Source organism: Gekko japonicus, unplaced genomic scaffold, assembly GCF_001447785.1.
Source record: "Gekko japonicus isolate JY-2015 unplaced genomic scaffold, Gekko_japonicus_V1.1 scaffold204, whole genome shotgun sequence".
NCBI lineage: Eukaryota > Metazoa > Chordata > Lepidosauria > Squamata > Gekkonidae > Gekko > Gekko japonicus.
The window spans coordinates 1486963-1512581 of NW_015159716.1; the positions used below are offsets into that span (position 1 = coordinate 1486963).

At 45.5% G+C, this 25619-nt stretch overlaps 1 protein-coding gene across 1 annotated transcript; it reads left to right on the plus strand.

Moving 5' to 3' along the window:
* The first annotated feature begins 1438 nt into the window (after positions 1 to 1438).
* On the plus strand, positions 1439 to 23157 carry ZNF692 (zinc finger protein 692). Its single transcript, XM_015416035.1, has 12 exons — positions 1439 to 1456; positions 5769 to 5974; positions 6650 to 6681; positions 8073 to 8588; positions 9521 to 9572; positions 11316 to 11462; positions 15465 to 15593; positions 17083 to 17145; positions 17486 to 17564; positions 19678 to 19792; positions 21126 to 21225; positions 22850 to 23157. Exons 2-12 carry the CDS (start codon positions 5787 to 5789, stop codon positions 23151 to 23153), a joined length of 1725 nt encoding a protein of 574 aa, XP_015271521.1. The 5' UTR covers positions 1439 to 1456; positions 5769 to 5786; the 3' UTR covers positions 23154 to 23157.
* The last annotated feature ends 2462 nt before the right edge of the window (positions 23158 to 25619 follow it).

The window sequence follows — 25619 nt, forward strand, 5'->3', positions numbered from 1 at the left end:
AGCCTCTGTGGGAATCCATGAAACGATCTATTCCTGTGCCATAGCAAGACCATGAAGTTTTACAATGCAGTTTGTATAAATAGATGTGTGATAAGATTATGGATCTCCCGTTGGGGTAAGAATCCATGTTTTTGCTCTCTGAGGCACTGGATCTGTCTGTGTATATACATATTATGTTTGATTTCATTAACAATTTCAGAGGTCTCTCTTGAAATCCATGAGAATTACCTCAGAGCCATATTTTTTTGTACCACAGCAGGACTGTGAAGCACCAGATCTACATTTTTACTGTGCACGCCATGGTTATAAATATGACTTAGAAAGGATTTCAGGTGATGCCAAGTCAAAACTGTGAGGATCCATGTCTTGATCATGTTTTTGTACTGTGGTTATGCTATGAAGCACTGGATTTTTATAACGCAGCCCAGGGACATGCCCCATGAATGGATGGTGCACTTTGGGTGACTGAATGTAGAAAAGTCACAAGAAATTATAATTTGAATCCATGTTTTTGCACTACAGCAGGACTATGGAGTGCTGGATTTACCATTTTTACAATGTATTTATTTACTTTATTTAAAGTCCAGCTTCCTCGTGGACACTCAAGGCAGATTACAAAATTTAACAACACAATAGGAACAGTGTAAGACATATAATAAGACATGTAATACATGTAGTCCATGTATATGGAGTTGATTTGTGACATGACTGTGGATTTCTATGGGTTTTTTAAAAAAAAATCACCACAAACCTTAGAGGAGCCATGAGAATCCATATAGGTCCCGTTTTTACCTCCCTATTTTAAAATTATATAAGAACAGTTTGAAAAGGGGTGGAATCCGAGGGAAAATCTGGGTTTTTCTCAATCAGAAAAAGGTGCTGCTACTAACCTGGCTACCTATCTGGAATTATCATCCATGGAAAAATGCTGGTTTTTTCCCCTTTGTGGGATGGAAACAAGATTTGGGGGGAAAATGAGAAATAGATCTACAGCTACCATCATGCTCTCCGGAGAGAACTCCGGATTCCATCACTCCTTGGTCTTGAAACCACGGCAAAAGGTGCAGTAAGGTGCCTTTTACCTAAAAAGTTTTACAGTCCTGAGCGCTCTGCCACAGCTCAGGGCGGTTGAACTACAACTCCCATAATATACTGTGATCTAGCGGACTATAGGCATATGGCTGGGTGAAATGCGCACGCGCACAAGGTCAAAACACTTTCCTCCCACTCAGCTGCCATATTCCGCCACTCTTCCTCTCCTGTGAAGGCTAAGGGTAGGAGCACGGGGGGGAGAAATCATCCCTCTTAAAGGGGCCACGGTGCCTGCGGTGTGGGCCCCACTTCTTGGATCAATAAGGGGGCCCGCAAATGTAAGATTAGCGCTTCCCGCACCAACGAAAATGGACTCACTGACGGCGAGAAGTCCCGTGCTTCAGGGCGAAGCTTGATCGAAACGGTTGGTGGGGAGGAGGGGCGCGCGAGTAACGGAGGGAAACGACACTCCAACGGCGCCTGCTACTGCGCGCTGGCCTCTGATTTGCCAGGGCCCGGGAAAGCAGGTAGTCATTGGCTAGAGGCAGAGGGAGGGAGGTGGGAATAGAAGGAGGGAGGGTAGAGATTGGAAAGGGGCGTGGCTTTGAGCACTGGGGGCGTGGTTAGAAGGGGTGGTGTCAGGCATGGGTGTGAGTCCGAAGAGAGGGCTTCGCAAATTGGGGGGATCTGATAAATATGCAGTTTTCCCCGTAAAGTCCTTATTGGTCATTTGGGATATCACTCTATTGCACCAGCAAGGTCACTACTACCCTTTCCAAATTCATCTAGTGCTTGGTGCTGTACAGGGCATGGAAGTGACACACAGTCAGCTTCCAGGATGTGTGCAAAAAAATAAGGGCCAGAACAAGAAAAAGCAATATAATAACCAGACCGAGAAAAAGCAAAGAAACAGTTGGTGCAATGAGAAAAGAACATATTCAGCTTGAAAACCCCTGTGCATTTTGCCCACATCAATATACACCATTTTATTACTATTAGGACATCAGTGTATTAATTGATTGATTGATTTATACCCTGCCCTCCCCACTGGAGCTATATTTCTTACATATTGACCAAGTTTTTTTAAAAAAGTATTTTGTTGTTGTTGTTCAGTTGCACAATCGAGTCCGACTCTTCGCGACCCATAGACCACATCACGCTAGGCCCTCCTTCTGTCATGCTTCGGAGTTTACTTAATTTCATGTTCGTTGCCTTGATAACACTGTCTAACCATCTCATCCTTTGCCATCCCCTTCTTCTTTGACCTTCAGTCTTTCCCAGCATCAGGGTCTTCTCCAGTGAGGACTCCCTTCTCATTTGGTGGCCAAAGTATTTGAGCTTCAGCTTCAGTATCTGGCCTTCCAGGGAACAGTCAGGGTTGATTTCTTTTAGGATTGACTGATTTGATCTCCTTGCAGTCCAGGGAACTCTCAGGAGTCTTCTCCAGCACCATGATTCAAAAGAATCTGTTCTTTGGCGCTCAGCCTTATAGTCCAACTCTCGCAGCCATACATGACTACTGGGAATACCATTGCTTTCACCATACGGACTTTTGTTGGCAGGGTGATGTCTCTACTATTTATTATGCTACTATTCTTTTTAAGGATATGTAATTAAGATGATACATTGCTGTATTATTCACATTTGCTTATATTTGTATATTTTTACAGATTCCCCCACCCATGAAGCTCAGGTGAAATGCATAGGGCAGGGGTCACCATCCCTTTTGAGCCTGTGGGTGCCTTTGGAATTCTGACACAGTGTGATGGGCATGTGCTGACCTGGATAGCCCAGGCTAGCCTGATCTTGTTAGATCTCAGAAGCTAAGCAGGGTCAGTCCTGGTTAGTATTTGGATGGGAGACCTCCAAAAGATACCAGAGTCATGATGCAGAGGCCAGGCAATGGCAAAAACCACCTTTGAATGTCTCTTGCCTTGAAAATTGTCCTGGAATTCCCTTACAGGTTGCCATGAATCAGCTGCAACTTGATGGCAAAAAAAAAGGTGGATGCAACCACTAAATGGCTACTGCAGCGTATCGTTGGTCACAAGGTGAAGATCCTTGTGCTGTGGTGACAAAGCCATATGAAAAAATCTGCACAGCCAATCAAACCTCCATTGGCCAGGCTGTAGCCTTGTTGGGCGAAAGCCCCACGTGGCCCGCCACACTTTCTAAAAACACTTGGTGAGCTCCAGGAATGATGTTGCAGGTGCCCACAGACACGACATTGGGGAACCCTGGTGTAGGGTTTGCCAGACAGAATGCATTATTCTTCCCACTGCACCAACTGGTTCTTTGCTTTATCAGCTTCCAGCATGGCAAGTTGAGAATCAAAGATTTCTGTTTGTGTCAGCTGAGTGATACCGTTAAGGTCGGCAGATAATAGCCCGTAATATCTTATGGTGCATGGAGTGTATGATGTGTCACGGGACCAGCCCAGCTATTTCTGAACGTCTCTTGCCTTGAAAACCCTACAGGGTCACCATAAGTCTGCTGCTACTTGATGGTAAATTTCCTCCACCACCATCAAGCTTCTTGGAGAAAAGGAGAGATTAAAAATGCATTGCACTAATTCTTTCTGGTTCTCTCATTCCTTCTTGGGAAGAAGCTGGATTGTGATCTACTGGCATTTCTTACATTTGTATTACACCCTTCCTCCAAGGAAATGTGGGCAGCATACACAGTCCTCTCCTCCTCCATCTTATGCGTTGTGAATTAGGTTAGGTGAAAGTGGCCAAAGGTCAGTCTCTGTGCTTCATGATGTGGATTGGAAACTGGGTTTCCCCTGGCCTAATCACTAACCTTCTGACACACAGGACCCTAGACTGCATCCTGATAGATCTCCTAAAGCTCCTGACACTGAAGCTACAGGAGGTCCTCTTTGTCCAGTGCTGCGTGACTTAAATGTAACTCTCAGGACAAGTCTAGTCTTCTCCCCAAAAGCCGATTTCTGAAAGGTTTCTACACCAACAAAGGTTGCCCCTCATTTTTATAGCTGTCAGCATAATCATCTGCACTGCATTCATTCCTACCTAGTAAAGTCAAATATAGCAGTGCTGACACAATTGCTGTTTAAAAATTTCTCACCTGTCAAATGATAGTATTATCTGCCTTGGTTGTCTGTGGCTAGTTTTTCAGTAGCTTTTTGAGCTTTTGGACCCCCTAATGATTAGTAACTGAGATTATACTCAGTATTTGCACAGGCAGATGCCCCAATGTATAATTTATACAGTGCTGCAGGTAATTATGACAAGCTCCTGGGGGTGAATTTTATAAAGGACTTCCTTCCCTGGGAGGAGTCTTTTTGCAACCAGCTCCAACTGGTAGATCCCAAATCTTTGGCAGAAGATAAAAAGTTGATTTCTCACACCTGAAGTCTGAGTACTGTTCCTCATTGGCCAGAACATGGGACATCTATCCTCAAAGTAACTTCCAGGAAAGATCATTCTGTTCCATCTGTAACTTAATGCAATTATGGGAATTAATGCAATTCTGCAGGGCCTGTAAAACAGAGATGTTCTGCCAGGCCTTTGGTTGAGGACAGCAATGGTTTCCATCATGGCTGGCACCCCCACCCCCACCCCTTCTTCTACTTTCTCACTTTGGCCTCCTCCTCGCCCTGCAGATGAGACAGCACCACAGACTAGAGTGGGTTTTAGGATTAAATCAATGACGCCATATTGGGATTATTAATAATATAGGAACAAATGATTCCACAGTGGCTCAAGGATTTTAACAATGTCATGTTGATGTTTTTAACATTGTTGTACATCGCCCAGAACCCTGTGTACTCAGGGATTGGGTGATTCACAAATCTAACATATAAACAAACAAAATGGGAATAAGAGGGCTCCAGCTAAGTGGATATTTGTCATTATTAATTTATCTCTTCTGTTTTCTGGGGTTATTAAGCATTCAACTCCAAGACTGCCCAGTACCTCAGTCTCTGCCTCTTCTTCCTACCAACAGCAGTCAGCTGACCCTTCTAATTCACGAGCCCTATATGGGCAGGCAGCAGTCATTTCCCCCTACTATCTATATAGCTATCAGTGCTTGTAAATATCCCATAATATCACAGCAGTTTATGCAGTGACTACAAAGGACTGACTGATTAGATTTTTAAAAATTATATATTAAAAACTGTAAATTGTAATCACAGCTTAAAATTCCTCTCCTTGATTAACCGGTATGGCTAATTGACAGATGCAGGACTATTGAAGGGCACTGCATCCGTTCCATTCTCCCTGGACCAAACTAGATGAAGAGAAATTTAGAAGGCATTTCCTTCCAACAGTGTCTTGGCTGGTAGTAGTAGGAAGGTTCCATCTGCCCCAGGAGCCTATCTTTCATACTGTCTGTCATAGAGACACTCCTTTAGGTGTTCCATGATGCTCACATGTTAAGAACCAAGGACATAGCCCTAGCCTGGGTTCTATTTTCTCAGCCATGACAAAGGATAATAAAACATTGGGAACTGGCTTTCACATTTGTTGATGGATCTGGGTGGAGGCTTTCTCATGTGTTCAGGCTTCTAACAGAATCACCCTTTGTTAAGAATCTGTAACATGTAAATAACCTTTACATGTCATTTATTAATTAACTAAAACCAGACTGTTGTGTTTTGACTGATTGTCCACATAGATATAAAACACATACTTCTAATTGGTGGGTCACGGCTTGGTTGAATTTTTGCGGATCGTAACCTGATTTTCTTTCTTCGACATACTCTTCCTCAGTGGGGTGGCTTTGTGATCATGGAACATGGCCGCCAGGGACGCCAGCGGGCCTCCGAAACCATCCGCAAGCAGAAACGTAAGGAATTGGATGCTCGGCGCAGCAAATGCCGCATCCGTATTGGCAGCCACCTGGAACAATGGTGTCAGCTCAAGGAGCAGCTGGGTTTTTCCTTGCACTCCCAGCTTGCCAAGTACCTGCTTGACAGGTGAGGGGTGTGTGTGTTTGTAGGAGTGCTCCCCAGGCAGTTTTTTCTACCACTCATCTAGTTCTGTCTGAACGTTACCTAAGAGGAAAACGTTAGATTGCTCAATGGAACATTTTGTGTGCTGGAAGCCGTGCTTGCAGTTTCTAATACAGGCTGACCCCGGTGTGGTTTATGAAAGCTGCATAATGGTGGCCACCTACACACAAGGGAAGGCTCCCTACCTGCTCAGGGGGCTCCTCAGTTGTGCAGAAAAATGTGGCCTTGTAAATTAACCAAAGGAAAAAGAGCCTCAAAAAACAACCTGATGATGACTGGCAATGCTCCAGAAGGGGTGATGTAGACCAAGTCAATGGTCCTAGTCAGATACTAACTTCTGCCACCTGAGGTATTTTTTGTGGACATCCCAGGGATCAAACTGGGTTTTTTTGGTATGCAAAGCTGGTGCTCTACCACTGAGCCATGATCTCTGTCCTAAGGATTGTGTGAGGGACCTGCTCTAACACTTGATCTCTTAGAAAATCTGGGCAAGGGGAGATTTTGGAATAAGGGATGAAATCAAATTGTTTATCCCTTAAATTAGGTCCCTAATTTAGTAGAACTTATAATTAATGAACTGCCCTGCTGTGTGTTCGACTTGTTCACCTGCTGTTCTTTTTTTTCTTCTTTTTCGTGCAGGTACAGCTCACAAGGCTGTGTGCTCAAAATGGGTAAGAGCCCTGGCTAGTTCTCTCTAGAGGAAGGAGGAGGCCTTTGATTAATATTTATTCATTAAATCTCACTGCAGCCTCTCTCAGAAGTACAACCGATTGCCAGCTTGATAACTTGGTTTGAGGAACAGTATAGCAGCCTGAGTGTCAATACTTGCTTATAGCAAGTGGACAAGGGGCTAAATTGCAATGAAGTTCAAGGACTGTATTCTTCCAAAGATGAGGACAAGCTTTGCAGACAATGACAGTAGTCTGTTCCAAAAGGAAGTTCAGTCCCAGCCTGTAGAAGGCTTCCTGTACAAGAGAGAGCAGTGTGTCTTTCTCTATGAGAATACTACGTCTTGGATCCTAAGCCTTGCTTCTGCTTGTGTTGTGCTTCGTCAGTTACCAGGGTGCCCCCCCCCCACTGCAGTGTGCTCCTCTGGTGCTAGGCTTCCTTCAAACTGAACACTGTCCTGGCAGTGGGAAAAGGGATGCCACTCCAGTTGTTACTGCCTAGTACTATCCTAGTTCAAGGCTGCTATAGGATTTACAAGATAATCTGTCTGAATCCTAAAAATAGCACTATATAAATACTAAACAATATGGTAATTTAAAAAAAAATACTATGCGAAGGGCATTTTTAAAAAATGTACAAGTTTTTTACTTTGGGGCTTGTGATCCCCCCCCCCCAACTGCAAAAAGAACCAATTGAAATGGTCAGTCATAAGTTCTTGGAGATGGTTAAAAGCATTATTTAAGAAGAGCTAGAAGCAGTCCTTGTGTTCAGAGAAATCAACTGTCCTAGTCCTGATTCTGGATCACTTTAAAACTCAGCTCAAGACTGAATGCTCCATGAAATGTAAAGTTCCCATACGTAGAAAACTAGCACATCAGCAAGAAAGTTGCTCTCAGAGCACTTTGCCTGCACACTGAACTGAACCCAGAAGGCCCTTTTGCAGATGTACAGACCAATCATCTGCTTCTAGTCATTTTTTAAAAGATAAATATTGTGTAATGAGTAATAATCTCTGCAGTATTATGTAAATAATTTTCATGGTATGCAAAATAAGATCTGCAGATAAGCAGAGCTTGTACCTATCTTGTTTTAATTATACTCCTTGGGGAAAAATGAGTAAGGCTTAGTGGCAGTTCTGTTAGTCTGGTTTACTTTTTTAAAGGGGAACCATGGTACTCGTCTGTGTCATAAACATCCCAGTGGGAGAACTGAGTAGGCAACATAAATATCCCATGCTTAGGATGGTGGTGGGTTATATTGTGATGCAGAATTCTTGTAATATGTAGATGAGAAATTTCGTATGCAGAGGAGGGCAAGATGTTCTTCATAAAACTCAGGATTGCAGATTTCTCTCTCTCACTGACTTTATTTTCCCTCTTTTTTGTCCGTCCAGGACAGGACAGTTCCAGTGCAACTGCCACCCCTCTTCCTGCTGATGCACTGCAGAACCTTGTGGTCCTGTCTCACAACCATAGCCAGGAATGTGGCTTCATCCCTGACATGAAGTCCTCGTTGTTGGCACAGAAAGGAGCTCCGGGTGGCCTGGTCTGGGAGTGCCTGGCAGGTCACACCTTCTCTTGGAGCCCCCCCAACCCACTGCCCTCCACGCCACCTCCCCGCAAAGCAGCCTCTAGACGCAGGGAGGAGAAAATAGCAAGTTCCAAGGCCAGCCCTCCCCCCTCCCCTATCATCCGACGCCGGCGCTCCCTCCGCAGGGCAGCTGCAGCCCATGCGTTTTCTTTAGCCCTCGCTTCTGACTCCCCGTGTCCAGTGGATGAGGCAGAGCTACCTTCTAAGGAAGATGGGCAGGGCAGTGTGGACCAAGAACAAACAGTGTGCTTGTCTCCCAGTGGTGGAACAGGCCTTGGCGAGGAGGCAGAACTGCTTGATAGTGACAAGACTGAGACGGGTAAGGGTGCTGGCAGGCAGGCAGATAACCAGCATGAAGTTCACTGACTTAGAATGCTGGGGGACTGGAAAGGTTCTTCATTGGTGGAGGGCAGGAGGGAGTCGCTTGGAATGCCACGGTGGTACATCAGGCACAGCTGAAATATGTGCCGTTGAGGTCCAAGAGATCTGGGAAGCCTGGCCCTTGTATGCCTCTCTGAACTCTTTGGAGCAGGTGTGGATAAAAATAAGCAACAGTCTTGCTACAAATTAAAATATAGAGGCTGCAATCACACACACTAAATAACCCACTTTCAATCCACTTTCCAACTGGATTTTACTGTGTGAACTGGCAAAATCCAATTGCAAAGTGCATTGAAAGTGGATCATTTAGTGTGTGTGATCGCAGCCATAGTCTGCGACTACCTGCTATTGTCAGAACTTGGAAGCTAAGCAGGGCCGGGACTTGGATGGGAGACCACCTCAGTTCATCTCTTTTGCCTTTGAAACCCCATGAGATGGAACTTCATGGGAGACACCATGCTTCGGCTGCAACTTGACAGCATACTTTACTTACTTGCTTCAAGCTCTCATGACTACTGAGGAACTAAGTATGTGTCAAATGCTCAAAACCCATGGGGGAGACAGGGGTTCTGAGGGGATTTCTACTATTGCTGTTCCCAGAGCTGCCACTGGGAGACTCAATGAGGAAACTGCCTTGTGTTGAGCAAGATCCTCCACCTAGCCTAGCACTGTCTGCTGTGGTGCATTAGGAAGGAAACTAATGTCATGCGATACCCAGGACTAGTTGCAAAAGAGCTCTTGAAGACGCATTTATTTTGCCTGTCTGATATGGAGAGTGGCTGTGGTCACCATAATTTGCTGCTCCCTTGACTGTGTAAGATGATGACTCCATCGTCCCAGCCTTTGACCACCCTGTGTTTTCTCCTGCAGCAGCTCCCTCCCAAGAGGTTCCAAGTAGCACAGAAATCGCAGTGCCTGAAAGGTCAGTACTTTCCTCTTGTTCCTCTCTGATCAACCATATCAGCACCTCATAGAGGCTGGGGAGAGGAGTGAGTGGATCTTCACGTCTAGCAATCCCCAGCTATTAAGCTGTTGTGTCACATCTGAATATTATCTGCCATTCCTGTGTGTAAGTGGTTCTATTCAGAACGGCAAAGCAGCCTCCGCAGAGAGGACAGAAATTGTGGGATACCAGAAGATCGTTTTCTGCCCTGGCTAAAAATCCTGATTACAAAGAAGAAGAAGAGAAGAAAAGATTGGATTTATACCCCGCCCTTCGCTTGGAGTCTCAGAGCAGCTTACAAACTCCTTTCCCTTCCCCTCCCCACAACAGACGCCCTGTGAGATAGGTGGGGCTGAGAGAGCTCTGACAGAAACTGCTCTTTTTCAAGGACAGCTCTTATCAGAACTATGGCTTGCCCAAGGTCATCTAGCAGCCGCAAGTGGAGGAGTGGGGAATCAAACCTGGTTCTCCCAGAATAGAGTCCGCGCACTTAACCACTACACCAAACTGGCTAAGAGTGACCTGAAAATTATTTAATAGAAGAACCTGCAGTGAGTGAGCCTGGGCCATATCTGCTCCCCCCAGCAAGGGCAGTGGTTGTGGCTCCTTAATAGTCAATGTAGGAGCAAAGGAGGAATATGGAGGGAGCAGGGACTTTGGGTATTCTTTCTGCCAGCAGGCCAGTAGCAGAGGGAATCAACTTGATAGTGGGGGGTGTCGGCTTTTCCATGTGACTGTGTGGTGGCAGCACTGGTTGTATGAGGTCTCTGATCAGCAATTATGGCCATCAGAAGGCCACTTCAGGGAGGGATAGTGTGCGTGCACCGTGTGTGTGCTTGGCCAGCCATTTCTCCCCCTCCCTTTTCAAAATGGCCCTCCAGGAAGCTGCAGTTCACTGATCAGGCTCCAGTCTAATCTGCTGCTCTACAGCATGAGCCACTGCACATTTGCTCACACACAGACATATCATGTGCACCACTGAAAAGGACACATCTCCCCACTCTATAATGTGTGGCTTCAGAGATTGGATGTCCCACTCCAAAACTGCCAACGCAATTTTAGGAGACTGCAACAGACTTTCATTACTGCAGATTTAGGACTGTGGAATCATGTTCTGTGACAGGGGTGTGTTTTCTATCCAACCTTGCCTGGCTAGATTGGGAAGTATCTCACCCTTCCTCCAAGGAGCTCAGACCATTAGCAGAATATTCTATTCATGGTTCTCCCCCTGCCTTGTAACTGGCCTATGAACTTCTCCCCCACCCCACCCCGACCATTGTAATGAGATCCAAGATGAGCAAACAAGTGAGGGTGTAGCTAACGTAGTAAGAGCCCTGCTGGATGAGACCCGTGATCCATCTAGTCCAGCATCCTGTTTCAGGCAGTGGCTAATCTGGAGATGTGCTCAGATACCGGACTCTGAAGAGCTCCAACAGGATCTCTCCAAACTGGGTGAGCGGGCAACAGTTTAGCTGATGGGGTTCACTGTGAGTAAGTGCAGTAGTCTTCACCTTCATGTCCTGAATGGGAGCATCTGGCTGGTGTGATTTATCACGGGTGTCTCTGATACTCTGGCGGAACACTCTGTCAAAGAGCCACAAACAGATATTGGTAATTCTCTTGCTTTTAGGGTTGGGAGTGGCTGCACTAGGTGGTCCATTCCCAGCTGAAGAATCTTTGAGCTCTGCATCTTCCCTTTTTGTTTTGTTCCCCTTTCTGCAGCACTTTGCCCCTGCCAGAGGGAAAGCCAGAGTCAGAGCCTGACCAACCAGAGGAGGAGGAAGGAGGAGGAGAGGATTTGGCAGAGGAAGACCACTTGGCATACACAGATGACCTGCGAGATGAAAATTATCATCCTTCCCTAGACAGGTAGGTTGGATTTTAGGGGGCGTCCTGGAAGCAGTGCTGATTCTAATTCAGTGCTGATACTTGAAGAGGAGACAATTCACAAAACCAAACAAGGACCATGGTAAGTAGGAAAACCAACATACAACAAATACCGTGCACAGATGATTATAACATATCATAAATAATTTTATATTTTTTGAAAAATATTTTACAATAATTTCTTCATATATAATTAATCATCTTAATCACAATTCACAATATAAGAGATATCAAAAATATCAAATATCATCTCCATAGAATCTCAAAAGATATTGTACAACCTTATAATTAATAATAGTCCTCCTCTGTTACATAAAAGTTTCAAAAGAGAGGACTCCTTAAAGTCTCTTTATAACATGTGCTCTGTCTTCCTCCAACAGAGGTCCAGATATCCTTCTGTTTCAGAATCTTCCTCAGGGAGTTCAACAATAATTTTCAGCACAAGGTTGCCAAATACTAACATAAAAGATAGCAGGAACAGAATAGGTTACAATGCTAGTAATCTCATACTAGACAGATTCTCAAAGAAGTGAAAAGTTCTTACCCAAAGTTTTAATCCAAAATTCTCTTTCAATGAACGCTGCAAAAAAAAAATTTTTTTTTGATGAGCTATAAGCCTCCTCCAACGTGAAAAGCACGTTCAGTCACTCTTTAGGCTTGCAAAGTTTTATAGAGCACAAAAGGCATGGCTAATTAGAGGGACACAGTCCTCTACCAAAAGTCATGCGTGAGAATTAGAAATCAGTTTTTTGAGACTCTGTCCTTACATTAAAGGAGTATACATGCAGTAATTCACAGAAAACATAAGTCATTATATTGATTTAAACCATTTGGTTCCAGGGTATTAAAACAAGAAATATAGTCTGCTTCCTGTTGATGTAAAAGTTTATTAATATCCACCCTATTATAGGAATGATTTAAATTTTCTTTAAGTACAAAGAATCTTTGAAGGAGAAGTCTAAAAAGATTTTTTGACATGCAGTTTCTCTTACTGAGTATGTTAAAGCAGAGAGGATTCCTAGGGGTTTGAGAATTCAAAAGGCTTCTGCCTTGTTTAATGATGATGCAGAATTTAAATCTCAATGGATGGCTATTATGAACAAATGTTCATTAGACCTTATGCTTTTGATTATACAAAGATCTAATAAAGAAATTGATACTCTCAAAGGGGAAATTAACCATTTAGAGGATTCTGAAACAGAAGGATATCTGGACCTCTGTTGGAGGAAGACAGAGCACATGTTATAAAGAGACTTTAAGGAGTCCTCTCTTTTGAAACTTTTATGTAACAGAGGAGGACTATTATTAATTATAAGGTTGTACAATATCTTTTGAGATTCTATGGAGATGATATTTGATATTTTTGATATCTCTTATATTGTGAATTGTGATTAAGATGATTAATTATATATGAAGAAATTATTGTAAAATATTTTTCAAAAAATATAAAATTATTTATGATATGTTATAATCATCTGTGCACGGTATTTGTTGTATGAAGAGGAGACAAAGCAGGTATCTTGAACAAAGGGACTCTTGTGTGTAATTACTGCTGTGCACATGAAGGTCGCTCTCTAATGACTTTGACAGCCTGTTCTTTACTCACCCTTAGTGTCAAAATGCATATGATGATAGACTGGAATTCCAGACATTTTGTTAGGCCCCAAAAAACCAGGTAGGGGGGCTGGTACAACCTGGATAGGGACTGAAGTCTTGGGAAAAGGATGTGTGTGTCTGTGTGTGGACTTTTCCCTGCATCATTTCCCTGATTGGAAATGCCCCCATCCAGGGGTTGGGGAAAAGACAAGTATCCAAATTGTTCCCTAATTAAGACTTAAAGCCGCTTTGAGGGGTCAGCTCTGGTGCATATTTCCACCTCAAGCCAGCTTCTGTTTAAAGCCAGATTATACATCTTGATTTCCAGTTTATGGAGATTTTTTGACAATAAGGATTAACCCTCTCACTGCCATTCTTGGGCTGCGGTCACACGGAACAGAAGCCACACAAGTGAGACGGAAAACAGGCGGAGTTTCTGGGCGCGATCTCACCAGCACATCTGGGAAGCGTAGCACTCCCGTGGCACAACCGAGGCTTCCAGCCGAAACTGCGTGCCAAAAAACTAGTACCTTGGAGGTACTAGTTTCCGGAAACTGCGGGGCAAGGGCGGGCGTCTGATCACGTTTCCGATGGCATCCGGCGCCCGCCCATGTCCCCTTGCAAATAAGGTGTGTTTTTTTTGTCCACGTCTCTGTGGATGCGCACACGCACCCAACGGAGCATGCGCATTAGTCGTGTACACACAAAACCAAAACATTTTGCCGTGGCGCGCGCTTCTTTGTTGCGTGCCGGCTTGTCCTGTGATCAGCACCTCTCCCTTGCCATGGAACCTCCACGGTACCTCCACAGGACCTCCACGGGAGGTCTGATCGAGTAACTGCGCAGTAGTTTGCCGCAGGGCAAACATCCATGCTTCTCCCCCGCAGTTTCCTGCCCGTGTGACCGGGGCCTTGGAGTAACTTGCCCAAGAGGCTTTCAGGATATAGCCCAAACTAATGGAAAATGTAGCACACTTATTCCAAGTGAAAAAGAAGCTTTACGTAAATACACAGAGAAGAGGTAGGATTACAAAGACTGTGATTCAGAATGAATACAGACCTAATTCTGAGAATTAGCCATCTCAAGGCTACTCTCCAAAAGCAAAATAGGGTGGGGACGTATAAAATGTAACTACTAGATAGAACCGACTTCTATGTTGAAGATGCCTGATTTCAGGTGGAAAGGCCTGTGTTCTGCTTTTGATGGGTAGGAACAGACAAAGCACAAAGCCTTTGTTGTGGGATTTTTGAATATTAGTGCTCAGTTATCCAATTGGTTTAATTTGCAGCCCATTTACCTGGTCAAGTGTGGGGGGCATTTCACAGGCGAATCACAGAGATGGGGGGAGAACTTTGAATGGATCATTCTGCTAAGAGACTTGGAGGAAAAAAGAAGAAGAAGAAGAAGAAGAGGAGATTGGATTTATACCTTGCCCTTCACTACCTCAAGGAGTCTCAGAGTAGCTTACAAACCCTTTCCCTTCCCCTCCCCACAACAGACACCCTGTGAGGTAGGTGGGGCTGAGAGAGCTCTGAAAGAAACTGCTCTTTTTCAAGAACACCTCTGACAGAACTATGGGTTGCCCAACGTCATCCAGCAGCTGCAAGTGGAGGAGTAGGGATACAAACCTGATTCTCCCAGATTAGAGTCCGCACACTTAACCACTACACCAAACTGGCTCTCCAGGTGAAAAGAAAACGTACAAGATAGATAGATTAGCAGGGACGAAAGGGGGAATTGGTCTGGGATGAAATGTGGATGCAAACTTCAAGGAAGCTGACATCTTCCACCATGATAGGGTAGAGAAAGACAAACATTTGTTCTAAATGTAGTGGAATAGGTTTGTTTGACTACACATTCCCTGCCCGAAAAACAAAGGTCTTGAAGAATGCAGCAACAGTTTATTTGAACTGCTTCTCCCTCACTTCGGAGTGACTGTTGATCCTTAGGGTCTGGACAGTGTACAGACTGGGCTGAGTGAGAGGGACGATCTTGACTGAATGCCATACTGGCTGCATCAAGTCCAAAGCATAAGAGAATGTCACTCTAGTTGCAGTCTGGTAGATACACAGTCCCAGTGGCATTGATTGTTTTTGCCTCTGAGCTCCTGAGCAGGCAGCAGTACAACACAGGAGTGGCAGGTATAAACTCTATGCTGTGGTTAGGCCTGCCATCTCTCCTGCTCCTCTCAAGATGTTCCCCAAACTCCAGAGGCACATGCCACTTGTGATATTCATGCCAGAGGCTGAGGTAACGTATGTGGTAATGTCCAGTAATGCTAATCTGCAAATGTTGCTCTATTTGTTAATGCTTCTTTGATGCCTCCTGCAAACCAAACACTGGTCAGAAGCAGGAATTAAATTCTGTGTAAATTTTGCTGATCTGTAGGGACTCCTGGCTGCCAAGACTTCAACACTTGGCCAAGTGCTTCAAGAGGCCTGCAAAAGAGAACCAGCTGTCCAGTGAAACTTTCCCCCCTAGCCACAGCCCCTCTGAGGAGAAAAGTGGCGAAGCAGGGTGAGGAGACAGAGAGGTGGAGAGGGATGTTTACCTCAGACAGAGAACCAGAAAGGTGGAGACAAACAAACTCTTCTAGTTACAAAAGAGGGGCATGGCCAGAGGAGTGAGTCAAAGGGCTCTGTGCCCTTGGCATTTAGCCCGTGATCTTGAGTGAGCTGGGCCAGTGAGTCCAGGCCAGCAAAGCCCAGCTTTGTTTGTTGGTTTAAAGTACAGTTTTGTGTTTCTTATAAGCCAGTTTGAATCCCCAGTGGAGAGAAAAGCAGGGCAGTAAATAAATATAAATAAATTACACTGAGTAAGAACTTTCTAGAAACTAGGGTGATCATGAAATTAAACACCACGCAGAAATGTGGTGTGCCTCTCAACTCCCAGTTAAAAAAAAATTACTGTGGTTTGTGTATGTGTGTCTGATTTTGATTGGAGCAGCAGTCTGGGTGAGTGTGGGTGTGTGCGCTTAGGGCTGACAGATTCAGGTTGGGAAACTCCTGGAGATTTGGGGGTGGAGCCTGGGGAGGACAGGGACCTCAGTGGGGTACAATGCCATAGAGTCCACCCTCCAAAACATCCATTTTCTCCAGGGGAACTGCTCTCTGCAGTCTGGAGATAAGCTGTAATTCCAGGGGATTCTGAGGTCCCACCTGGAGGCTGGCACCCCTACGTTTAACCCTTTCCCCAATTAGAATTTCCCCAAGTTGCTATTTGCCCTGCAGGGCAGTTAAACACAGATCTGGTAACAGGATGGCCGCTAACTTAGCTTTAAAAGGAGTTAAACAAATTCATGGTTCTGAGTTTGTTGTAACAAGCTGAACAGAGTCTCCATGATTACAGCTAACATTCTAATTGCTGAGCTCAAACAGGAGGACATGGCTGTTCTACCATGCCTTCCTCACAGACTTCTAAGAGGCACCTGTTGGACTTCTGTTGGAGAAAGAATGCACACGTAGATGAACTTTGGATTTATACAGCAAAGCAATCCATAGAAACAACTTTTATTGGTTTTATACCACTCAGGATTGGATGGCTTTTAAAAGAATCCTGATAACTATAGTTTGATGAGGGTGCTGAGAAAGAGATCTGTAGCTCTCCTATATGAAGCTACAATTCCTAGGGTTCCCTGAGAGACAATATGACTGAAACCAAAGATGGCATAATGTAGATACATCCCATGGGGTACTTTTTTTTTACGGGATGGGTCATGTGAATATTCCAGTGCACCAAGGATTGGCTCAGCGCCATTTCTGTCTCTTTCGCATACTGCAGTTCACTGCCTACTGGAAATTTTTGAGATCTGCATGGTTAACTTTGGCTCCCGGGTAACCAGAGCAACTGGCCTAGGCCCCTAACACTAACGGGACTCAACTCTATCCCTACCACCCATTTTTTCAGTTTGGTTGCTTTGCCAATATTAGCCATAATGGCTGCCTGATGGCCCTTCTTGAGAGATACTTCTTTTTGTTTTCAGTTGCTAAGCTTCTTTTCCTTATAGGTGTAAGAAGCAGGCACAGCCTGGTGATGAAGATGTTGTCCAGATTGGTCCAAAGAGAATCAGGTGGGTCTTACTCTGGCAAATACATCCCTGGATTACTTGCAGTGCCATCTTAAACAGAGTTACACCCTTCTAAGCCCATGGACTCTAATGAATTTAGAAAGGTGTAATTTGGTTTAGGATTGCACTGCAATAGGAGGATTATGAGTCCAAGGCCTTGGAAACTGCTAGCTGCTGAGAGGGTGTAATAAGGCCTCACATTCAAGGCCCTAATGGAGGGAGGAGGAACAGAGGGACACCTGTCCACTGTTCTGTAATGCTGTTCTGATCTTTGAGCGCTGGTGTTTTTTAGGGGTTTCCTCTCCCTCTCTTCTCTCATGCCCATCCTTGCCTTGCTCCACAGGAAGGCAGCCAAGCGAGAGATCCTCCTCTGTGACTATGATGGCTGCGGGAAGATTTTCTCCAACCGGCAGTACTTGAATGTAAGTGGCCAGAAACATTGCTGGGGTGAGGAGGCAGCACACAAAAGGCTGCTCTGAGAACAGGCCTTGCTCCTGAAAATGCCAGTGCTGTATTGCTCAGCCAATCTATTATTATTATTATTGTTATTATTATTATTATTATTATTGACCGCCCTTCCCAGAAACCGGGCTCAAGGTGGTTTACAGTGATATAAAACCAGCAAAAGAACAATTCAAAGTGAGATAGCAAACAATAAAACATTAGATTCTAGAAAAAACAAGATGGCGTCCGAATCCTGATGGTGTCTCTATATTAGTAGGAGTGCCGTTGGAACCGTTGCTGCCCTCAGCCAAATGCCTGGTGGAACATCTCTGCGTTAGAATCTCTGCCAACCAAGCAAGCCTTTCCTAACCCATGACCTGCTGCTGCCCCATGGCCATTACCTACTACTCCCAGTGCCTGCTGAGAAACTAGGGCTCCCAACCTTTAGGTGGGCCTTGACTTACAAGTGTAATTGTTAGGGCAGAAAGATGGGATATAAATTTTGTAAACAAATATAAATAAAAAAGATGTCCAGATTACCAGTTCCTGTGGAGAAAATTGCTGCTTCAGAGGGTGGGCTCTATGGCATTATACTGTGCGAAGGTCTCTTCCTTCCCCCAAACCCAACCTTCAGCAGGCCCCACCCCCAAATCACCAGGAATTTCCCAATCTGGGGTTGGCACCCTGTGGGAATCTCAGTCCTGGCTGCTATGTTTCCTGATGATGTTACCTATTTGTCAAATCATAAGGCAATGTGGCCACTTGGACTGGGCTGCCAGGATAACCAGGTGTAGGTGTACCAGGCAGTCTGGACACCGTCTAAGGTAAAAGTTTGTTATCCTTTGTTACCCTCCTTGTGTGGTGCCTGTAATGCTTATACAGCAAATACCACTTCCCCCAGTGATGATGTCTAAAGCACACAATACAAGAAACGTGACCGTAATGCTTATTCAGCTAATACCATGCCAGGAACAGCAAAGAAAGGCGCAGACAAAGAAACTGTGAGCTGGGCTGGCAGAACTAGTAGGTTTAGTGTGAGAAAAAAGGAAGCTCCTTTACACCAAGTCAGACCTTTGGTCCATCTAGTTCAGTATTGGCTATTCTGATTGGCATCGGCTGTCTAGCATCTCAGACAGAGAACAACCTTTCCTATCACCTGCTCTTTGAGATCCTCTAATGACAGATGCCAGCAAGGCACTTAACATGGGACCTTCCACATGCAAAGCTGAGCCACAGGCTATGCTTGGTGGCTTTCCTTACTAATTCTCCTACTGAGAATTAACCCCACAACCTCTCGGGTTACTGTAGAACATATCGTGGGCTGGTCACACATTCTCAGCCTAACCTCCCTCACAGGATGGTTGGGATGATCATTTTGAGGATAAAATGGAAGATGGGAGAATGATGATGTAGGGTGTTTTTGAGTCCAACTGGGAAGAAAAGCAGGGTATAAAGATCTAAATAAATAAATTCTGGTAACAAGCAGTGTTCCCTCTAAGCTGAGTTAGTGTGAGCTAGCTCACAGTTTTTTAGCCTCTGGCTCACACGTTTTTGTCTTAGCTCAGGAAGGATGGCTCCAGACCAAATTAATTTATGCAGCAGCCAAATCGCTCGCTCACAACTTTTATGCCAGTAGCCCACAAAGCAGAATTTTTGCTCACAAGACAGCTTAGAGGGAGCATTGGTAACAAGCAACCATGTGGGGCTTTCTCCTTCATCACCTCGTGCTTGTGCGTATCTGGGCTGGAGCAGAGTGGTCTTTTGGCTTTTGACAGTGAAGCAATTTCTGCTGCCCTGGAATATGTGTTTTGTGTCACGGGAAATGCTAGGAGGACCATTTCTGATATTACAATTTTTCTTTTTTAATGATGTAGTTATTATTATATCACTTAAAATCTCTAGGCACTCATCAAAAATTAAAAATGAAGCGCGTATGTGCAATATAAAGGGATCAATTATCCCCTCAGTGTGATGTATCATTCCCTCATGATGTTTGTTGCCTTAACAGATTGGGACACGCACATCCCCCCCCCCCCAAGCTAACTTTATCACAGAAATACTCATCTTGCATTTCGGCTACTTCTTTTTTAGCACCACAAGAAATACCAGCATGTTCACCAAAAAACATTCACCTGTTCGGATCCCAGCTGCGGCAAGTCTTTCAACTTCAAGAAACACCTCAAGGAGCACGAGAAGCTGCACAGCGGTGAGCCCACCACAACCTCCCTCTGAGGATTGTGGGGTCCCTTCTCCCACTCCAGCCATGAAAGAGCTTTTGCCCGGCCTTCAGCTGGAACCATTTTATAACGTTCGATCCCTCCAAAATATCCAGACATATTTTTCTGTGGTACAGCGTCAATTTCCTCCTTCACCAAGCTGAGCTATCTGACCATTTGCCAAGCAACCAGGGCCCTGGCATGTGGCATTAGATACCAGTGGTACATCTGCAAGAGATAGTAGCAGGGGTGGGCTGTGGCTCAGTGGCAGAGCATCTGCCTTGTATACAGAAGGTCCAAGGTTCAATCCTCGGCAATTCCAGGATCAGGTGATGCAAAAGGCCTCTGCCTGAGACCCTGGAAACCTGCTGCCAGTGAGAGCAAGCAATACTAATGTTGACAGACCAGTTGAGCGTAGCTTCATGTGTGTGTTTGTGCTAATATTATCATCTTTTCTTTAGACGTCGCGTTAGGATTTTTGAAGATCATTTGATTGCTTCAGAATGTGCATTGCCTTTCCCAACACACATTGCTATACAGGACCACTGTTTTGCCTCTCCTGAGGAGATAGTACAAGAATGGCTGCCCTCCTTTTCTTCCATTCGGCCGCAGCATGAGTAGCCTTCAGATAAGGGAGGAAGTAGCATGAGTAAATCAGCAGCTCTCAGCACCACCAGAATACTTGTGGGAATGCTTTGACACCTGTCCCAGCGGCAGCTGAACCCACATTTACAGGAAGGTGCCAGAAGTGGGCGGAGTGGTTAGTTGCAGGATGGACAAGCTTGCTTGTGTGAGCATTGGAGGAAAAAAAATTGGAAGAGAAGATTGCATATGTACAACTGTCTTGCACCAAGTCAGGTCATTGGTCCACTAACAGCAGCAGCAATTTTCCAGGCTGTTAGGGAGAGACAGTGTTTCCTGGCAGCAGCTACCTGAGATACTACAGGTGGAGATGGATTCAGGTGGGTAGTCATGTTGGTCTGAAGTAGCACCAGTGGCACCTTTAAGACCAACAAAGTTTTATTCAAAGTATAAGCTTTTGTGTACATGAAAACTTATACCCTGAATAAAACTTGGTTGGTCTTAAAGGTGCCACTGGACTCAAACTTTGCTCTACTGGTGGAGAGGTCAGGGACAGAACTTAGAACCTTCTGCATGTCGGGCATGTGCTTGAATTATAAATAGGTATATAGATTTGTAGAAGTAGGGATTGTTTTACAAGTATCTATTGCTTAGAAATAAAAATTGTTGGCCACCCCCTGCCTTGCAGCGTGTTCCCTTTGCTCCGGAATAACCCCGGAGATGCTTTTCTCTTTCCTGCAGACAAGCGAGACTACATCTGTGAGTTCTGTGCCCGCTCCTTTCGCACTAGCAGCAACTTGATCATTCACAGGCGAATCCACACAGGAGAAAAGCCCTTACAGTGAGTAATCCCACCGCTTTCTGAGGGGTGGCGCTCGCCCGTCATCTTACGGTTATGGATGTAAATTTTGTTGAAGAGAGCAACCACTAAGGGACTATTTTATCAATTGAACGTGAACCAGCTGGCAACCTCTCTGGTTCTCTAGATTGGGGCCATGGTGGTGGTGGGGAATTAAGCGATTCCACAGTGCCATTTTCCCAACCTGAAAGGGCTCTGGAGAGCCACTTTGTTCCCCAAGAGGAAGAGGGTGTGTGTGTGTGTGTGTGTGGGTTACATATACATTTCCTCAATGGGACAAGTGGCTCTCCAAGGCCGTTTCAGGTTGGGGAAAGAAAAGTGGGGTGGGGTGGGGAGGTGTAAGCCCCTCTCCCCATGTAAAGTACTGGACTCGAAGACGTATAATGTGAAATCAGCTCATAGTTTATTAACAAGCATGAACATAAGACAAAGTAGCAGGGCTGGAGTCCTGCTTAAATCCCCAACACCAACCACACCCAGCACACACACCCACACCTACACCCATGATAGGCTATTTACAGTGTCCAAACACCCATAGGTCAACTCCCGGATCTGGGGTGGCCTATTGGTCCGTTCCTGGATCCTATCCGGCTATTGTCTCTCAAGCAAAGCTTAGCTATTTTGCATGACCGTGTGTGAACCCGACCGCGTGTGTGGCCCACGGTAGATACACAACACCCCACATATTGCAATCCCAGCCTGTTAACTGAAATAGGCAGAGTGGGCATGGGCAAGAGGCCAAGAATGACATAAGATATAGTAAGACCCACCCTTCCTTCTACACCTCTCCCCTTTGGTTGCCTTGGCTTTTTAAGCTCGTGGGTAGAGTGTGCCTCTCTTTGTGATTTGAACCACTTTTGGGGAACAATTGGCTGAAAAGTGGTATATAAATAAATGCACAGCTAACGTATAGGATGAATCCTCTCGGGGGGTTGCAGTTGCCATGAATGTAAATGGCTTTTTAAAAACGTTAGATCGTATGGCGGAGGTAACTCAAATCACACTCTCCATGTTCAAAGAGAAGGTTATCCCCTAAGATGTGGAGGACAAACAGGAGAAAATGGTGAGAGCCATCCCATCCCCCTTGTGAACTTCTTGGTGCCCCCCTGACTGGCCACTGACAGAGAGACAATACTGATCCAAATGGGTCGTTGGTCTCCTCTGGAGAGCCAGTTTGGTGTAGTGGTTAAGTGCGCGGACTCTAATCTGGGAGAACCGGGTTTGATTCCCCACTCCTCCACTTGCACCTGCTGGTGTGACCTTGGGTCAGTCACAAGCTCTGGCACAGCTGTCCTTGAAAAAAAGAGCAGTTTGTGTCAGAGTTCTCTCAGCCCCACCCACCTCACAGGGTGTCTGTTGTGGGGAGGGGAAGGGAAAGGAGTTTGTAAGCCGCTCTGAGACTCCAAGTGAAGGGCGGGGTATAAATCCAATCTCCTCCTCCTCCTCCTCCTCCTCCTCCTCCTCCTCCTCCTCCTCTTCTTCCTCTTCTTCCTCTTCTTCCTCTTCTTCTTCTTCTTCTTCTTCTTCTTCTTCTTCTTCTTCTTCTTCTTCTTGGAATGGCAGTACTTGCGTGTGATTCTGTCCTCCATCCCTCCTCTTCACACAGGTGTGAGATCTGTGGGTTCACCTGCCGCCAGAAGGCCTCCTTGAACTGGCACATGAAGAAGCACGATGCGGACTCCTTCTACCAGTTTTCCTGCGACCTCTGTGGCAAGAAGTTTGAGAAGAAAGACAACGTCACCGCTCACAAGAGCAAGAGCCACCCTGAAGCAGCCGCTGGGCCTCCCCAGCTGGTGTGGGTGCCCCCAGTCCTGTGTCTCCCAATCGTAATGGAGCCTCAAAACCAGCCCAGTGACACAGAAAAGAGCAGGGAGGAGTCTGCCCTTGCTGCCATGGTCGCTATGGACTGAAGGAGCTGACGAAACAAGGAGAAATCCTGGCTAATCCTGCTAGCAACAAATGGACTGTAGAAGTGTTTCCAATAAGACATTGGCTCAAGGGGTGAACTTTGTGGCTGACCAAGGATTGCAACCGAGATTACAGAGCACCACTAAAGGTGCACGACTGAAACCTCAGGGGGCTGAAACGAAAACCCCTGAGGCAATGCCCTTCTAACCACGTTCCCTCAGCCTAGCTTTCTCACTTTGTTCAAGAAACCAAAGACAGTCTGGGGCTCAGCCATCCCTGGTTACGGAATGACCAAGCAGTCCAATAGGATTTCTGGCACTTGGCTCCCAAACTTCTCTTTAGACACAACATGCAGGGGGGCAATTCAGGAGGTCCAGCTAGGAGTTCACAGTACATACCTCTGGCGTGGGGGGGGGGGGCAGGCGTTGTCCCACAGATGGAAAACTGACACTTGTTCCTCTTGGAAGGTTACATCCATCTTCACCCTGGTTTTCCTTTTAACATGCTTTTGAGAAACCCCAACTGAAACACAGAAAAGATTTGAACAGGTTCACTGTGATGCAGGGTTCAAGCCCAGGACGCAGTAATCCTGTTCCAATGAGGAGACAGCTCTTGCTTACTTAATAGGTCTAATTGCCTAATTCTGTTTTTATATTGGGTTTTTGTCTTAAAGTAAGGTTTAGCCCCCATAGTAGTGACGATATTTTTTAAAGGACTTTGTGAGACTTTAGCAAACGAGCCCTTTGAGAGTGGTTTCTGGTTCATGTCTCTCTTGGTCCACTGTGGTTTGTGTTTTGGTAATTGCTGGTCTGCCAGCCATACAACGCAACTTATCTTTCAGTGCGTGTAACGAAGGAAACCCCGTCTGTGACGTAGGTGGGGCTGAGAGAGCTGTGACAGAAACTGCTCTTTTTCAGGAACACCTCTGACAGAACTATGGCTTGCCCAAGGTCATCCAGCAGCTGCTAGTGGAGGAGTGGGGACTCAAACCCTGTTCTCCCAGATTAGAGTCCACACACTTAACCACTGCACCAAACTGGCCACTTTGCAAGAAGACCGCCGGTCTTGCTAGTTCATTGTTGTCTGTGCCGTGTGCTTGCAGTGGCTTTCAAGCGGAAAAGGGTCTTTCCTCACATTTGGCTGTACTCTGATTGGAGAGGGCCAGGTTTGAACCAGGGACCTACTACGTGCAAAGCACATACCCTGTCACTGCAGTGCAGCCTCTCCTGTTGCTTTTGAGGCCTGGGGACAGGAAAGCAGCTATGCTGGGCACCGGATCCATTGCCTTCTCTCCTTTTGCTTCTGAGATTCATCGGGCATCGTCCACAAGCACTGTAGCCCGAAAAATTTTTTTCCCCAGCGAAAGGTGTGATTCTCAGGAAGCCAAATCCTCCAGCCAATTCCACACCTTCAGGTGACATTCTGCAGTATGGAATACATTGGACTGTGTCAGAGCATGTGGGCACCATGGTGCCTGCCAACCCCTTTACTGGTTACCTGCCCCAAGTGTTTTTAGAAAGTGGGTGGGGCCAGGCGGGGCTTTTGCCCAGCAAGGCTTCTGATTGGCTGTGCAGATTTTTTTTAAAACGTTGCTGCTTTGGCAGGAGCTGCCATCACAACACAAGGATCTTCACTACATGACTGAAGGTCATGGCTGGCTCTGCCTCCTGTGGCAGCCATTTTGCATGCACCACGCTCTGTCAGAATTCAGAAGGTGCTCACAGGCTCAAAAAATGAAGCTGTGGCCCAAAACTGGAAGGCGCTGTTAAGATACACCTGTGGGGTCTAGCCTGTTTGCCCCTTTTGATTTTCCATTTCTGAAGGATTTCCAGGAAGGAGCTTGATGTATGACATCCCCTCCCCCATACCTGTTGCTTTCAGATATTCCTGTTGCATGGCCTGGGGTGAAAATGAGTGGCAGCAGCAAGCAAAGTGTGTTTGAGCATCATCATCTGTGGGTTGATTCAGATACCACAGGGTTGTAAGTCATCTTTTTCTGTGTAGATTTTTCTCCCACTCTTGAAAGATACATGATTGGATCCAGTGATGCATGAGCAGACAGGAAAATGCACTTAACCCAATTCCTTTGGCGCAGGCCAGTAATGCACGGCACTTCAAAATAATTTTTAATTAAACAATATGCATATGGAGCAATAGAATGTACAACAGATGGTTCATGTTATTTTATTTATTTTTTGCTTTTGAAATGGTATCAGAAGATATACCTTGTGATGTGTCTTGCAGCACATGCAGAAAAGATAGGACCCAAATGTTTTCCTTTAACGCAAGTGGACATCAGGGAACAATTTTAGCACTTCCATTGTGCAAGGACACAATGGAATTCAGCCCACAGGCAATCATGAGCATGTCTACTCAGAAGTAAATCCCATCAAGTTCAAGTGGATTTACTCCCAGGTAAGTGTGCTTAGGATGGCAGCCTTAGGCAGCTACCCTCTTATACACTTACC